This window comes from Suncus etruscus, chromosome 2 (assembly GCF_024139225.1).
Source record: "Suncus etruscus isolate mSunEtr1 chromosome 2, mSunEtr1.pri.cur, whole genome shotgun sequence".
In the NCBI taxonomy this organism is placed as follows: Eukaryota; Metazoa; Chordata; class Mammalia; order Eulipotyphla; family Soricidae; genus Suncus; species Suncus etruscus.
The window spans coordinates 55,544,959-55,562,510 of record NC_064849.1 but is presented as its reverse complement, the minus strand read 5'-3'; the positions used below and the strand labels follow the sequence as shown (position 1 = coordinate 55,562,510).

General features: G+C 34.4%; 1 protein-coding gene across 1 annotated transcript in view; it reads left to right on the top strand.

Annotated features, from left to right (window-relative positions):
- NPAS3 (neuronal PAS domain protein 3) overlaps positions 1-17,552 on the top strand; it is a 968,248-nt gene that overhangs the window by 304,214 nt on the left and 646,482 nt on the right. The window contains exons 2-3 of the mRNA XM_049766578.1: positions 5,843-6,087; positions 6,199-6,249. Of these exons, the coding sequence (XP_049622535.1) occupies positions 5,843-6,087; positions 6,199-6,249 (296 nt within the window). The remainder of the gene's footprint in view (positions 1-5,842; positions 6,088-6,198; positions 6,250-17,552) is intronic.

Below are 17,552 nucleotides of genomic sequence, written 5' to 3'. Positions count from 1 at the left end.
GACTTACAAAAGAATCCCAGAAATAAACAAAAAAATCTGACAAGCAGTTGAATGCCTATTGTTCTAGTTAAGTGAAGGAAAATACCCACTTATTCTCAGTACAATGTAGTTATAACCCTGTAACCATCAATAAAAAATATATTTTAGATTTTTAAAATGAGATATAATATCTATAGATCTTAGAAAATATTGAATGCATAGATGAATAGCACTGGGACTTCCCTCTGCCTTGAGAAGAGATGATTAGAGATGCACTAGCCAGACCATGGAGAAAGTGATAATGACTTATTTTTGGAGTTCATGGAAGATGTTCAACATACTGTTAGTTTGGGGTTGTTGCAAGCAGGATTTAGGACTAAGATTTTTATTCCCTTTGGTTTCATTTACTCTGTTACTAAATAGTAGATTAAATGTACTAAATGAAAGTCATAGACAGGAAGAAAGTATGGAAAAATAATTGAAGGGACATGAAGGAAGAGTATAGCTATTTAAAATTATAGACTGTGTAGCTAGAAAATTTAAAAAGATGATAGCAAATAAGCATTGGTTGAAGAAAACAATATACATTTGTGCATTAGTATAGTGGTAGTCGATGTGCTCTGGAATATAAACATTCTGTATTATTCCTTCAGATAATTTCCACACTTATATTGTTACTATTTTATATCATAATATTACAATGTGACACTTTAATATATTCTTTTATAGAATACCTTGAAGTATGAATACTATTTTAATATTCATTTTCCAGGTGAGTACATTTGATACCTAAATAGTTTGAGGATTCTGTTAGATTACCCAACTAGTAACTTCATGATACTGGTGATTGAGTCCATACTTCTAACCCCTAAATAGACGCCTCCTAATTTAGGGCTTTTAAAAAATTAGAAAGACATAGGGAATTCTTCTATGTTGTAAAACTGCAAATGAATTCTATCCTATATAGAGTTTACAAATCATTAAAATTTGTGACTTATTCAAGAAGTTTACTGATTTAGAATTCACTGTGTCCTGCTATAGAACTGATTATGAACCATTCAGGGGATAAAAGGAGATTTGTCACATCACACTGTATTTGTTATTTTCGTGCTCTAAGATGATCAAATTGATACTCAGCTTTATATCTTAGGAATTGGTGTACATGAAAAGAGTTATGTATATCTTTCAACTTCTTCTCTGGAACCTTTTCTTTTAAATGCACAACCAAGAAGAGAAACTTTTTCTACAGATGAGAAGAAAATGGTCAATTCACTTTCAAAATAGTATTCTTACCTAAATAGTTACTACCTATAAATTTGGAATGCTTGTGATCTCAGCTTAACGGTGCACCTTTTCAACCTTTTAAAAACAGTTTCAAAGTATTGACTATAAATCTACTTTAAGTGATATTTTTAAACTGAGAAAAATTTAATTATAGCAGTACCACTGAGAATGGAGAGGACAAGCGTATGTAACGTTTATAAGAAGTATAGTTTTTGGGCCCGAGAGATAGCATGAAGGTAGGGCGTTTGCTTTGCATGCAGGAGGACGTTGGTTCTAATCCTGGCATCCCATGTGATCCCCCGAGCTTGCCAGTAGCGATTTCTGAGTGTAGAGCCAGAAGTAATCCCTGAGCGCTGCCGGATGTGACCCAAAAACAAAAACAAAAAAAAAGAAAAATTGTGGGACCGGGTGCAGTGGCGCATGGCGCAGCTGTAGGGTATTTGCTTTGCACGCGGCTGACCTAGGACAGACCGCGGTTTGATCGGGCTTCCCGAACCAGGAGCGATTTCTGAGCGCAGAGCAAGGAGTCAATGGGTGTGGCCCAAAAACCAAATAAATAAATAAATAAATAAATAAATAAATAAATAAATAAATAAATAAGATGCATATATTACCCTCAAATAACAGTGTGCAGATAAGTTTGAATTAATTTGTGTTTTGTTATTTGGGGGTGGTCACACCCAGCAGTGTTCAGTGGTTAATCCTGGCTCTGTGCTCAGTGGTCATCCCTGTTGGTGCTCAGGGAACCACATGAGATGCCAGGGATCAAATCCTGATTGGCCTCCAGTAGGAAGCAAACTTTCTATGCGATATGCTGTCACTCCTGCTTGTTTTGTTCTTTATGTTGATGGTTATTAATTTTTGGTGTGGATAAAAGTACAAATATCAAAGAGGTTTGTAATTTTTATTTGGTAATGAATATAAAGTTTTTCTTTCCCCTAAAGACAAAGTGAAAGGATCTCACTGTAATGAAAAGTTTGAGACTAGAGAATAACATTTTAAATTTGTAAAATTTAATCATATTTTAGATGAAAACAATCACTAGCTTAACTTTATAGCTATTTTATTTCCTTTGGTCTCATTTACTCTATTACTAAATAGTAGATTAAATGTACTAAAATAATTATTTCAGTATGCTTCATAATGTTATTCCCTAGTCAATTTGATTTTTTTCTTTAGCCTTCTAGAAAGGCAGCTATTTATTTATTTTTTTTAATTTAGAACATTATGTGAAAATACAAAGTTTATTTTAGGTTTGAACATACTACTCAATTTTGTTTGAGAATATTTCTAACTAGGTTCTGCATACAAAATTAAATTTACAAGATTAAACCAAAAACATGTCATTGTCTTAAGGCCTTTAGCTTCAATGATTCTGTCAGTGGCTCTACAACCTTCATAATCCTTTGACTGTATTTTATTGCTGTTGCCCTCAAAACCAATTACTACTTATTATAGACACAGTGCTATCACTCTGAAATTCTTCTGAACTATGTCGTCTGCATAATGATGTGATGTGGGAGTCCTGGAAACCCATTGTTATTGAGATTATGGCTGAGAAGATTACTGCAGTAGGGTTATACAGTTTGTGATAGTTAAATAGGATAGTGTGGAATAGAAATACTGTAAAATAAGGGCCGGAGAGATAGCACAGCAGTAGAGCATTTGCCTTGCACATGGCCAACACAAGACAGATAGTGGTTCAATTCCTGTCATCCCAAATGTTCTCCTGAGCCTGCCAGGGTGATTTCTGAACACAGAACCAGGAGTAACCCCAGATCTCTACAGGGTCTGACCCAAAACCTCTCCCCTTCTCCCCACAAAAAAAAAAAAAAAAGAAGAAGAAAAGAAATACTGCAATAGAGTTGTTGGGACAGTGAAAGTGTGATACATAAAGTTACTGCTGTGTTATTTTTTTTTAAAAGTCACGTTTTCAGAGGGCAGTGTTTAGGTAAGGCATCATAAGGCTATAGTGTTAGGACTTCCCTTTAAGAAGCTGTAGAAAACTCTATCTTCTTTCCTTAATTTATGTAAGTTTATGTAAACTATTGGGTTTTTTCTTTCATTTGGGAGTTTATCTCTACATTTATCATTTAGCTTAGATTACTAATAAGTCTATGCATTAAAATCAATTTTAGAATATTGCTAAATTTCTACCTGCTCCAGGTGAATAGAGAAATTTTTAGTATTAATATATATGTTAATGTTATTATTTATAAAAGTTGTATAAAGGAAATATATTTTACAATGTATTAAGAAAAATTCCATATGTCATCAATATAAAACTACCATCAAAATTGATTTCCTAATTGATTTATTGATAGAATGACATGTTTTCATTGCAGAGTTAAAGCATTTTAATAATTTCACATACTAAACCTAAAAGATGCCATATAAAATTTAACATTTTATTCATTATAAATAGTTATTCCAGAAATATAGCAGCAACAAACTTGCCCTGTTCCAAAACAGTGGCAACTAGCTGAGAATGTGTTTTCAGTTATGTAGCCTTCCTGGGCTTTTGTCCTTCACATCCCAGTAGTCTCTTCACTCATTGTTTTCTCTACCTTAATGATGCAAGCTTTTGAGTTTGTAAAACTTTAATATAGAGTACCATCATTATTACTGTACAAAAAAGAAATAAACATTATGTTTGGCTTCCTTATTAAATAGTATTATGTTAAAAGAATGCAAAAACAGGAAAGCACCAAACATTTGGTAGGAAAATATGTAAAATATGTTATTCATAGAGAGATGACTTAAATTAGTGATCACCTTTATAATTAATAATATATTGCCTTTGTTATATGAAGGAAGATGTATGCATTGTTTATAAAATGCTGCTTTAGTTCCTAGCCAATTTTAAGGCTATTTTTATATAGCTTGCATATTATCAAAGTTTTCACCAGCCCACAACAAAGGTTTATAGGAATGAATAGATTATAGACAATGGCATAGCATATATTTTTCTAATCAATTATTGATGTTTCTCTTGAGGTTAGTAACTGAAATTTTAAAATAAAGTCTTGTCACAGAGTTTTCTGTGACTCTGAGGATGATAGTATCAACTTATATAATTCTGAAAAATGGTAAAATAAAAATTGGGGGGGCATTGCATGTGACTATACCTAGCAGTGCTCAGGGCTTACTATTGATTCTGCTCAAGCATCAATCCTGGTATTGCTCAGGAGACTATCTACAGTACTGGACACCAAACTGTAGTCTGCTACATGCAATTCGAGTTCCTTAACTCTTGTACTATCTCTTTGGCCCCAAAGTAAATTATTTTATTATTAAATTAATATTATGTATTAAATTATTATTATTATTAGTGTGAGCATGAATCTTGGTAGGATGTTAAGCTAGAAAACATTTAACCAGTACCTATAGCTTTAGAGAAATAAATACTCAATAGATTATTTTGATTGCCTACAGTGAGTAATATCAGGTCCAAATAGCTAGAGATTGGGGCCATTCCACTGAATTCATTTTGATAGCTTATTCTCATCTGGCTTCCTTTTTCTTTCTTGTTATTTTGAAATAGGAATCTAGATTCTAAGGTGTAAGTGTCTTCAGAAGTCAATAAAATATATGCTGATGTTCTAAAAAAATCTTGATACCATAAATATTTCTCAGTGAGTTATCACTTACAGACAAATATTTAATGTATTTATTGGTAGACACAGAGCTACTCAGAGGATGTGAAATTCTGTCACTCAACCACAACTTAAGCTAAGTCAGATTCTTCCATCAGTAAGTTGATAAAACTTCAAATAGCAATGTATATGAATAGTTAAAGAAAAATTCTAGTTCCTACCTATTGCCTCTTCTCTGAAGTAATAGGTCTATAATATTTATAAATTTTAATAATCCACACAAGCTTTATCTATCAGCATTAAATTTAAATTATCTTAAAGGTAGACTTTTTTCTCAAGTATCTAAAAAAATCTTCCCAGCTGTTAATGCATACCTATTAATAAAGGATTAAAGCACCCTCTTATCAACAAATTACCTCCACATTTATGAAGGTTCAGTGAAATCTTCATTTCTGGTGAGATGTTTTATTGGTCTGGCTGAAGTTTACAATCTTTAGGGTAGACTGGAAATGCATAGTTTATTTTTTTGGTTCTTACTTTACTTGTGCTTACTATTTGCTCATCAGAATGACAGTTGGAATACATATTTTAGGTTCTGTGTTTTTGATGGTTTGAGATCTCATATGATAAAAGTTAAATGAGCAGTATCATTTTAGGATAGATATATGGTACAAGCCTGTTCTTCTAAGTTGTTTATATTTAAGAGTATTGAGCATCGCCTACAAATCTTATGTGTTAGAAATAATAACGTCCTAGTAGGCACATGTGTCTTACTCGTTGCACTTGAAAGTTCAAGCAAGGCATATAAATCCAGAGGGAGTATTTATGTTTTTAGAGAACATTTCCTGGAACTCATTTTACTATGAAGAAAATGTTGGCTGATTTGGAAAGGGTTGAGGGAATAAATACTGAAGTGGTTTCTGACAAATGATAACATTCTATGTTTTAAAGCAGTACTTTTTTTTTTTTTACTTTAATTTCAGCTTGCAAGCACTGAGAAAAGAGAAATCCCGAGATGCTGCGCGATCCCGTCGGGGAAAGGAAAATTTTGAGTTCTACGAATTGGCCAAATTGTTGCCTCTTCCTGCAGCCATCACTAGCCAGCTTGACAAGGCATCCATCATTCGACTTACAATTAGTTATCTGAAAATGAGGGACTTTGCTAACCAAGGGGACCCTCCATGGAACTTGCGAATGGAAGGCCCTCCACCAAACACATCAGTAAAAGGTAAGCTTTTATCCACTGTTCATTCAAAAATATGGTGGTCTATAGTTGTCTCTAAAATTAAATGTTTACCATCATCCTTTCTTCTTTTCCTGCATATCAAATCCTTTAAAGGGATACAAATGTGGAAATCTGAACTCTGCATGAGAAAGACACCATGTGAAGGTGACATAAAACTCTTCTATTTCTATTTTATTATCAAAAAGTCTGTCTGCCTTAAATAATCTAACAGCCCATATAGTATTTCACAGAAATGAGACATGCCTTTTATTGTTATTAATTGATTTGGGGGCATCTGCTTGGCAGTACTCTGGATATTCCTAGTTCTGTGCTAAAGAATCTCTCCTGACAGACTCGGGGGACCATATGGATGCTGTGTCAACTACATGAATAGGAGGTCCCCTACCCTCTGTACTATATTGCTCTGGCCTGAGACAGAAATTATGCCTTTAAAGGTGCTTTGGGTTTAATTTACTTTATTATGCTCATACGTACAAAATCTTTTTTATGGGTGAAATTTGGAAGGTTCATTAAAAGATACAGTTAATATTTTCTATCTTCAGTACAAAATCCTACTTGTAGGCATTTTAAGCAACTATTTTGGTGATTAGTTTAAAGATTAATTTATGTTTTTAGTATAACTCTACATAGTACCTAAAGTTTGTGAGTATAAGAATATTTGTCCTTTTAATTCTTAAATGCATTTGTCCTTAAATGTTATTACTTTAAGAGCCAAAGTGATAGCACAGCAAGTATGGTATTTGCCTTGCATGAAGCTAACTTGGGTTCATTCCCTGGTGTCCCATGTGGTCCCTGAGCCTGTCAAGAGTAATTTCTGAGCACAGAGTCAAGAGCAACCCCTGAAGGCTACCAGGTGTAGCCCAGAAACCAGAAAAAGAAATTATTTAAGAAATTTAAGTCTCCTTTTTTCCAATAAGAATCTTTATTGTGTATTTCTGATCTTCCTAATAATTTATTTATCTTTTGTATGTGAATTTGTGTTTAGTGACTTGTAGTGTTGGCAAGTGATTTTGTTTTTAATGATGTATTAACTCAAAGCATAGGAAATAAATGATCTGCTAGTTTCTGTGTTTTAACATTTTAACGGAACACTCTTCGACATGAATTAAAATTGAACTGTTGGTGGAATTGTAGGTAGATTTTAAGAGATTGTGTCATGATACTGGTGGATTTAAGTTCTTTTTACACTCTGTCAACTACCTCTGAAGAAGTATCTGCAGTCTCGCTGTTAGATGAAAAAGGAGTATATTTTGGAGACAGAGATAGTTTCTAGCCATTTCAATCATTTATATAAAAGTGGAGAATCAAACTGTAATTAATTTTAATCTGATACTAAAGAAGTCTGATACTGTGTGTTTTTTATGCATTTTGCATTGTTACTAAGTATGATGTTTATTAGACTTATGAAGAAGGAGAACTAGGATTAAATTGTAACGGGGTGTTTTCTGTAGAGCAGTGATTGGCAAAATTTTTCTGTAGTTGGCCACTTAAAAATATTTATGATCTTGACGTCAAGTGCTGATATAATACAGCAGAATGTTATAAACAGTCAAGTGTGCTCTATTAGTATAATACTTTGTTTACAAAATGTTCCTGGATTGGACCAGATATCATAGTTTAAAGACTCCTTATCAAGAGCGTGTGGAGAAAATCTTAGAGCAGAGTTAGTTATCAAGTATAAAATGTTGAAATATGAGAGTATAACAAAATAAACTATAATACTCTGGTATTGAATCCCAGGTTGGCAGCATATAAGGTAGGTGACTTGACCGTCTCTCTTGCCTCAAACTTCTTAAACATGTGTAGAATCAAATATTTTTATGTTTAAATAATCATGTATTTCTTAAATTATGCAAGATAAAAGAAAAACTGCAGTAGAGGCCAGAGAGATGCCCTGGTTTGATCGTCTGTACTATGTAGAGTCCTCAGAGCACATACATTAAACCTAGGTTGAGTGTCATGAGTAAAATTTGGGCACTGCCAGATATGGTCCAACCCCACTCAAAAAGGAAGAAAGGAAGGAAGGAAGGAAGGAAGGAAGGAAGGAAGGAAGGAAGGAAGGAAGGAAGGAAGGAAGGAAGGAAGGAAGGAAGGAAGGGAGGGAGGGAGGGAGGGAGGGAGGGAGGGAGGGAGGGAGGGAGGGAAGGGAAGGGAGGGAGGGAGGGAAGGGAGGGGAGGAAGAGAAGTGAGAAGGGGAGGGAGGTGGGAAGGGGAAAGAGGTGGGAAGGGGAGGGAGGGAGGGAAAAAAGAAAGAAAAAAGTAAAAAGAGAAAGGATATGGATATGAATACCTTACATTAAATTAGTGCTTCTCAACATTTTTTTTCTGATTGTAGTCTTTTTTTTTTTTTTTTGGTTTTTCGGGCCACACCCTTTTGATGATCAGGAGTTATTCCTGGCTATGCGCTCAGAAATTGTCCCTGGCTTGGGGGAACTATATGGGACGCCGGGGGATCAAACCGTGGTCCTTTCCTTGGCTAGCACTTGCAAGGCAGACACCTTACCTCTAGCGCCACCTCGCCGGCCCCTGTAGTCTTTTTTTTTTTTATCTTTTTTTATTTTTGTGTATTCCTAGTCTCATGCTGTGGCTCCTCAAATATCAGGTTTCCCTCATACCTTCTTGTAATAGTATAGAGATCCAGAAGGATTTATATGGCCTCTCACTGAAAAACTGGAACAAATTGCACACTGAAAATTATTATTTAAGTTAAATGTATTGAAATTTGCATATATTTTAGGTTTTTTTTAACTTCCTATTTTTTCCTCAAGGATTTTTCATTTATAAGCTTTTTCGGTAGTGGTGGGGCACTGGAATAGAACAATCTACTGGTATACATTTGGCCTATTCCATTTTATGATTTTCTTGTTTTCTTTTAAAATAAGAGCCCTTTGGAAAACACAAAATCAGCTACAAGACAGAATATGTCCTCATTTTGTAGGTGAAAAGAATTGATGTCAAAGGGCTTACATAGAGATGTTAGCAGTACAACAATTAGAATCTATAGTTTTGCCTTTATGTCTGATTCTTTTTCTTTATCATCCTTTCATTTTCTAATGGCAACATTTGATTTATATCACCTTACCAACCATTCCACATGAGTATGCGCTCAGCTTTCAACTGTGACTGGTAATTTATTTTCACTCTGTGGCCTTTAATCTACTGAGTTCTGTTTAACTACAATAAAGATGAATTTACAAAGATGATACATTTTTTTTTGCCTCTGTTCTCATAGGTATTTCAGTCTGTCAGAAAAAACTTGGTGACAGTGCCAAAGAAAATAGAAATGATGCAATGGATAGTCATGTGCCTAGAAGGAAACAATAGTTACTGTCATTTAAATTTTTTTTCCCAGTTTATGGCACCTCCAAGTTTATTCTTGTATACCTCTATACTCACTGTTAGTCAACTGGCAATAGGTTATGATGTAAAGTGATTTTGTAAGTGACTTTTAAGCGTGGTGCTCAAAAGTTGCTTAGGATGTAATGAAAACTTTTCATAAACTGGATTTTCTATACAGTACATGTGTACACTATTGCTGTATTCTAGTTCTGTATTTTAAACTTTATACTCATCCTGATCAAACATTTATGAAACAGCATCAAAAGAAATTCATTTTAATTTATTAAGGTCCACAGTGTTGTGCCCTTGAAGAAGTTCATATGGATAAACAAGCTTCTATAAATAGCCTGCAGCACCATGCGAAATGCAGTTCATAATTCAACAGTAAAATGCGAGACATTATACTGTGTGCTTCTCTGAGCAGTCTCTTGAATAAACCTAAAGGCATATGGAAATTTATATGAGAAGTACTTAGATGATAGAGGCGACATTTTTTTAATGTGATGAGTTGTCCATGCTAATAATTAAATTTCAAAGCTTAAATTTCAATTTGTCCCATACAACTCTGTAGAAAGTTAATCATTTTAATTTATTGCTTCAGAAAGGTCTTTTACTGTGCCCTGTGTTCATCACGTCTCTTCTTAAAAGTCTACAGAGGCTGATGAGTGTGTTTCATGATGCCCATTGTATACAGATCATTACAAGTTATACTTCCAGAAAGAACACTCAGGTGATAGTGTGTAATATGTCCTGAGTCAATTACTTCATGGAAATGATATGGTAAGCAATTTGAAGGAAACAGATAGTTTTTCCTATTATTTTAGAAATAACTGCATTGTTATAATACAGATCAAATCTACAATGAACATTATGCATTATTCAGGAAATGACCAGTCATTCTCGGCAGTGTTTCAGCTAAATAACTGATGATTGTAACCTTTAAAGAAATCTCATTGTGGTGACTGTTGGTAAATCACTTCTCCATTCATGGTAATCTCTATTTAGAGGCTATCTAGAAACCATTATATCTTTTATTAATCTTAACAGCAATAGCCACTGATTTGACATTTGCTAAAACTAGATAAATTCTATGTCTTTCTAATGTAACAAACTTCTGTTGATTTTTAGAGTGTATTTTCTATAACTTGTATTAATCCAGGAATATTTACTACTGTCTGCATGTTTTATTTTAATTTTTATTTCAACATTAAAGCTTTTAAACAGCATTTGCCTATATGTATCACAGGCTCAATGCTAGAGTATGTACAATACATGTTTAGCCTTTGAAAGTGAGCAATTGGAACACATGCAGGAAAACTGTTGATTGAGATAGAACCCGTTGGAAAGAACTTTACTATTTTCGTTGAAAGCACTAACCAAGGAAGGACTGCAGTTCGATCCCCCAGCGTCCCATATGGTCCCCCCAAGCCAGGGGCAATTTCTGAGCACTTAGCCAGGAGTAACCCCTGAGCATCAAATGGGTGTGGCCGAGAAAAAAAAAGAAAAAAAAGTAAAAATACTTTACTAGTTTATTATTATTAGGGGTCTATTTGAATGTAAGTTGTATGTCTTAATAAGAGAGAGACTTCTAAGTTTAAAGAAAATTAGACATTAGACACCCTTAGTCAAATAACAGACTGTTACTTAAGAAATAATGTTTACTGGATTAATTTTAAAAAATTATATATGAAAATTGAGTTTAGGACATCTTCATACAGCATGAAATTACTGTAATGCTTGTTTTTAAAACGTAGATAATATTTTTACAGACTCAGCATATTTCAGCTCTACAGTTCTCCTACCTTAGAATTTCAAAACAGTTCTGTTCAGAGTGTAGAAATTCTAAGATTGGGTATTTCTATTAAGGCTCAATGTAAGAGGCTCAGACTTGCAGCTTTTGTTCTTGCACTTCACTGTGTGCTACCAGATTTACTTTCACTGAGCAGTAATCATATATGGGGGAAATATCATATTCCTCCTAATGAAAAGATTATTGTGAGATGAAAATCTTTACAATCAGTATCTAGCGTGTATACCAACTTGTCTGAGGTTTTCTTTTTTACACAGGTGAGTGACAGAACCCTGGCATTCTATACAAAAGTTTCTTGAGGGTTAGGGTAGAAGTTGAAAACTTGCATTTGTAGTTGATTCTTTTATGCATCTCCATACATCTTCAATAGACTACTGGCCTGCATCCATGTTCTTTATTTTACTTTTATTTACCTATTCAAAATAACTAGTGGTATCAAATGTAAATTATACTATCAAATAGCTGATCTGCAATTTTGGTAGCAAATGCCGGGTATTATTGATAAATTGCTAAAGTATATGACATGTGATACAATTGCCTTCCCTGGGTGTGCTTCCATAGATATCTTTTAATTACATACTTTTCAAATTCACTTAAGGTATATCATGATAAAACAAGCATTATTTATGTTATCCACACTTTCCCCAAGTCTTCATATCTGACATAGGGTAGGAAGAACTGATAGCAGAGTAAGTTTCTGATATTGTTTCACATGTGATCAGGGAAAGCTTTGATCACCAAAAATGAGTATTCTAGTTGGTCTTTAAATGAAATATATTATAGAATATAATGATTCTCTTGCTACCTGTAGATATTGTTGATATATAGAAATCACCATTGATTTCACTAGTTATACTTGTGAATATTCAGAATAAACCTCAGGCCCATATACTCACTCAAAAATAGCATCATGGGACTATTTTAGTATTTTTTATAGTTATTCTAGGGAAGAGGCAGTGATAGCAATTCTTTACTATTTCAGAAATCTTCATCGAGTGGTGTTGAGCATGGTGGGGTTAATTTATGGTCTTGATCATGCAATGTCTGACTAATTGAGCTATATTCTATTTGTGATGACTTGGTTAATATAACACATTAATGTTTTAATGGAAATAATAATGGTTTATAATATAAAGGTAGTATGTGCACAGCCTATGTTATGCCATTTGTACATATTGCATTACGATCACAATGAAAACTATAGTGTTCATAACAAACCATTTTTTTAATTTTTTAAATTTAGATATATTTTCTTTATTAATATTTTTTATTTTAACACCTTGGTTACAAACATGATTGTAGTTGGGTACAGTCGTATAAGATGACACCCACCATTGCCAGTGTAACATTCCCATCATCAATGCCCCAAATATCCCTCCTCCCCTCCCCGCCCCCACCTGTACTCTAGACAGGCTTTCTATTTTCCTCCTATATTCTCATTGTTAGGATAGTTCGCAATGAAGTTATTTCTCTAACTAAACTCATCATTCTTGTGGTGAGGTTCATGAGGTCAGCTGTAACGTCTAGCCCTCTCCTCTTTTATCTCTGAAAATTGTTGAGAAATGTCTTTCATTTTTCTTAAAACCCATAGATGAGTGAGACCATTCTCCACCTTTCTCTTTCTCTGACTTATTTTACTGAACATAATAGATTCCATGTACATCCATGTATAGGAAAATTTCATAACTTCATCTCTCCTGATGGCTGCATAATATTCCATTGTGTATATGTACCACAGTTTCTTTAGCCATTCTTCTGTTGAAGGGCATCTTGGTTGTTTCCAGAGTCTTGCTGTGGTAAATAGTGCTGCAATAAATATAGGTGTAAGTAATGGGTTTTTGTCTTGTATTTTTGTGTTCCTAGGGTATATTCCTAGGAGTGGTATAGCTGGATCATATGGGAGCTCAATTTCTAGTTTTTGGAGGAATCTCATATCACTCTCCAGTAAGGTTGACCTAGTTGGCATTCCCACCAGCAGTGGATAAGAGTTCCTGTCTCACCGCATCCCTGCCAACAAAGCTTGTTCTCATTCTTTGTGATGTGTGCCAATCTCTGTGGTGTGAGGTGGTACCTCATAGTTGTTTTGATTTGCATCTCCCTGATGATTAGTGATGTGGAGCATTTTTTCATGTGCCTTTTGTCCATTTGTATTTCTTCTTTATCAAAGTGTCTGTCCATTTCTTCTCCCCATTTTTTGATTGGATTAGATGTTTTTCTTGTATAGTTCTGTCAGTGCCCTGTATATTTTGGATATTAGCCCTTTATCTGATGGGCATTGGGTGAAGAAATGGACATTAAGAAAACAACCCCATTCACAATAGTGCCACACAAACTCAAATATCTTGGAGTCAACTTGACTAAAAATGTGAAGGACCTATACAAAGAAAACTATAAAACTTTGCTCCAAGAAATGAGAGGACACATGGAAATGGAATCAAATACCCTGCTCATGGATTGGCAGGATTAACATCATTAAAATGGCAATACTCCCCAAAGCATTGTACAGATAATGCGATCCCTCTAAAGGTACCCATGATATTCTTCAAAGAAGTAGATCAGGCACTTTTGAAATTCATTTGGAACAATAAACTCCCTCGAATAGCCAAAACAATTATTGGGAAAAAGAATATGGGAGGCATTACTTTCCCCAACTTTAAACTGTTTTACAAAGCAATAGTTATCAAAACAGCATGGTATTGGAATAAAGACAGACTCTCAGATCAGTGGAATAGACTTGAGTACTCAGAGAATGTTTCCCAGACATACAATCATCTAATCTTTGATAAAGGAGCAAGAAGTCCTAAATGGAGCAAAGAAAGCCTCTTCAACAAGTGGTATTGGCACAACTGGCTAGCCACTTGCAAAAAAGCGAACTTAGACCCCCAGCTAACATCATGTACGAAGGTAAAATCCAAATGGATTAAAGACCTCGATATCAGACCTGAAACCATAAGGTATATAGAATAACACGTAGGTATAACACTTTATGACATTGAGACTAAAGGCATCTTCAAGAGGAAACTGCACTCTCCAAGCAAGTGAAAGCAGAGATTAATAGATGGGAATATATTAAGCTGAGAAGCTTTTGCACCTCGAAGGAAATAGTGCCCAGGATGCAAGAGCCACCCACTGATTGGGAGAAACTATAGCAAACCATTTTTAACATTTCAAGTTTCTCATATGTAATTCTTGTCTGGAAATTACCCTTGTTTCTAAAATTTTAATTATTTGAAAGGTTTTAGCAATTATTTAAATTAGACTTTCTTGGTAATTTTCTTTTTTTTTTTCATTGTTAAATAACTAAAAACTCAAACATAGGCCACAGAATGGCTCAAAGACCAATATGCATTCTTTGCATGTGGATGTTCCAGCTTTATTCAGTTCTTGGCATTATTTGGTTGCCAAGCACCATCAAATGTGACCACTAACCAAAATAAAATCATCTCCCCTTACTTTTCTTATGCAATTATCCTTTTATTTCCTTTTACATGTGGATATTATATTTCCCATATCTTTAAACTAAAAATACATTTGGTACAATTTAAAACTTTTTACTTGTTTTGGTTATCAATATTTGCATATATTTAACCACTATAAATAGAAGAATAAGACATACATAAGAAAGTTTTAAATGAAACAGTTTAAATAGTTTAGTCCCAGATAAACACTACAAACAGGATTCAAAACCAGAAGTTTATTTAAAAATTTTTTTATTTTCTTTTGGGATATGCCTGAAAGTGTTCAGAGCAAAATCCTGCCTCTGTGTTCAGGGTTCACTCCTGACAGAGTTTGGGGGACTACCTATGTAACAGTAGATAAGACCTGGGTCAGCCACATGCAAGACACACACTCGCCCTGCTGTATTACTGCTCCAAAATCACCTTACTGGTAGTTTTCTTTTGTTCTTTTTTTTTTTTAAAATTATCTTGAGTTATAGAGATAAAAAGTTTTTGGTATTTTCAGTCATAAAATGTTCTAACACCCACCCCTTCCCTAGTGTACATATCTACTCCCTAATTTTGATTAGCTTTTACACTTACCTAGAATTTAGGAAATATACAATTTTATCACTTATAATTAATTTTGAAGCATATTAGTTATACAGTTTTAGTAATTTCATGCTTTGGCAATGTAGTGCATGATATTGTCCTAATTTACTTGAAACTTTGAGGCTTATGCATTCTATTCTTTAAGGATGGAATTCTTTAGTGTGTTTGTAACCTCTGTCATCTCTTGCAAAGCACAATGTATTGTCTCAGTACTCTACAGATAACAATATTTCATAGGCAGAGCAAAGAAATTGTCACCACTGACTGCTTTTTATGATTGAAATTGTTCTGTGGCTTTAATTTTCAGAAACAGTTTTCTAGATGCTCTGCATAAGTCTTAGCTGTGCCTTAATAAACACTTGGTAACCTCCACCTGAAGGATTACTGTGGCTGTGAATACTGATTGCCGTTTTTTACATCCTGCCTGGGTCTGTCATATGTCATTGAATGCCAGAGTCTGGGCAGAAAGAGAGAATCAACAAATTCGGGGTTTAAAAATGATAAAAATTGCTATTTCAGAACCCTTACTCTTGTGTTGTAAAAACTACTATGAAAGTCTACCTCAAACCTGTAACTAGAATTTGAGCCTCTCAAATTCCATTATAAGGTTTTTTTTTTATTCACAGGAGTTTTCTTTCAAAGTCCATCATGTATCAACTGCCCATCAGTATCTGTCTTTCCCATTTATATCCAATAGTTATATTTCTGGCTTGTATGTGGAAACCAGTCATGTTTTAGAGCAAATATGATACTATCTAAGTTTAGAAGATGTTTTCAGGCTTCTCAAAGGTAAATGGGTTATGTCAATGAGAAGAATCATATAAGAAAGGTATCAAGTGCTAAGAGTGACTGGGAACTCTACATACTATCTTTGTAACTATAAATCAATATAATACCAAATTTTAAGGCTATTTTTAATAAATTCAATATTTTTTAATTTTTTAAAATTAATTTAAGCCCCATGGTTACAAAATTGTTTATGTTTGAGTTTTAGTCAAACAGTGTACACCTACCTCCCTTTTCCAGTACGTTTCCCGCCATCAATATCATCAATATTCTTCCCAACCTGCTCCCTGCCTGTCTCTGAACAACCATTTTTTTTCTCTTCCTTTTTCCCCCTTCTGACATTGTGGTTTGCATTATTGTTAATAAAAGCGTATCATGTATGTCCCTTTATCCCTTTTTAGCACTATGTTTTTGTCCAGAGTGATCAGTTTCAACTAGAGAAATGATGAATAGGAGGATCAGTCCATGGCTGGAAACTTGCAACAAAAAGCCAGAATTGCAGTTAGGGTAGAGAGGGTTCATAATGACAATAATAGAAGTTCAATAATTTATTTATTTATTTATATATTTATTTTGGGTTTTGGGCCACACCCGGTGACACTCAGGGTTTACTCCTGACTATGCACTCAGAAATTGCTCCTGGCTTGAGGGACCATATGGGATGTGAGGGGATTGAACTGCGGTCCATCCTAGGTCAGACACATGCAAGGCAAATGCCTTACCACTGTGCTCTGGCCCCAGAAGTTCAATAATTTAATGGTAGAAACATAAGGAAAGAAATTCTCTGATAGAAACTCATTCTGTTCCTGAGGTCTAACTGGATACATCCTCGTAGACTCAGTCTTAAAGCATCATTTTAGTTGTGTTGTTTCCAAAATGCAGTCAACAGACAGTTATAGTAATAATACAAGAATGAAAGAAATTAAATTCATTAAAGTATGTTCTTTAACATATAGTTCTCTTTAAAATGTTAAATGTATGCAATATAGTTTTTAATGTAATTAATGGGATTGGGTGATAGTTTCAGAGACTTGAGCTAGTCCTCTTGTTCAATCTCTAATGTTGTGTGACTACCCTAAGCACTACCTAGTAGAACTCTATTCTCACAGAGCACATAACATACTGTTATGAGTATCTCTAGTGAACCCAGCCCTGAGTGGTCAGGCCCAACCACTGGCTTGTTAAACCCACACAAGCCAGTATGTGTGTAGCTGGGCCAGGCGCCTCTGCACTGCTGGGGAATCTTCTTCACAATAAAACTTGATAAATGATTTTCATCATGAGGAACAAACACATGAGAACGAATACAATCTTGTTATTCTCCCTTCTTTTTACTAAGAAGTATGGCAGCTGCTATGTTATCTGTCCTCCCAGCCTTGGTTAGAGATTGTCTAGACAAGAAAGCTAGAACACCAAGACAAAGATTGGTGGTAGAATTGTACAACAAGGGTTAGGAAACATTT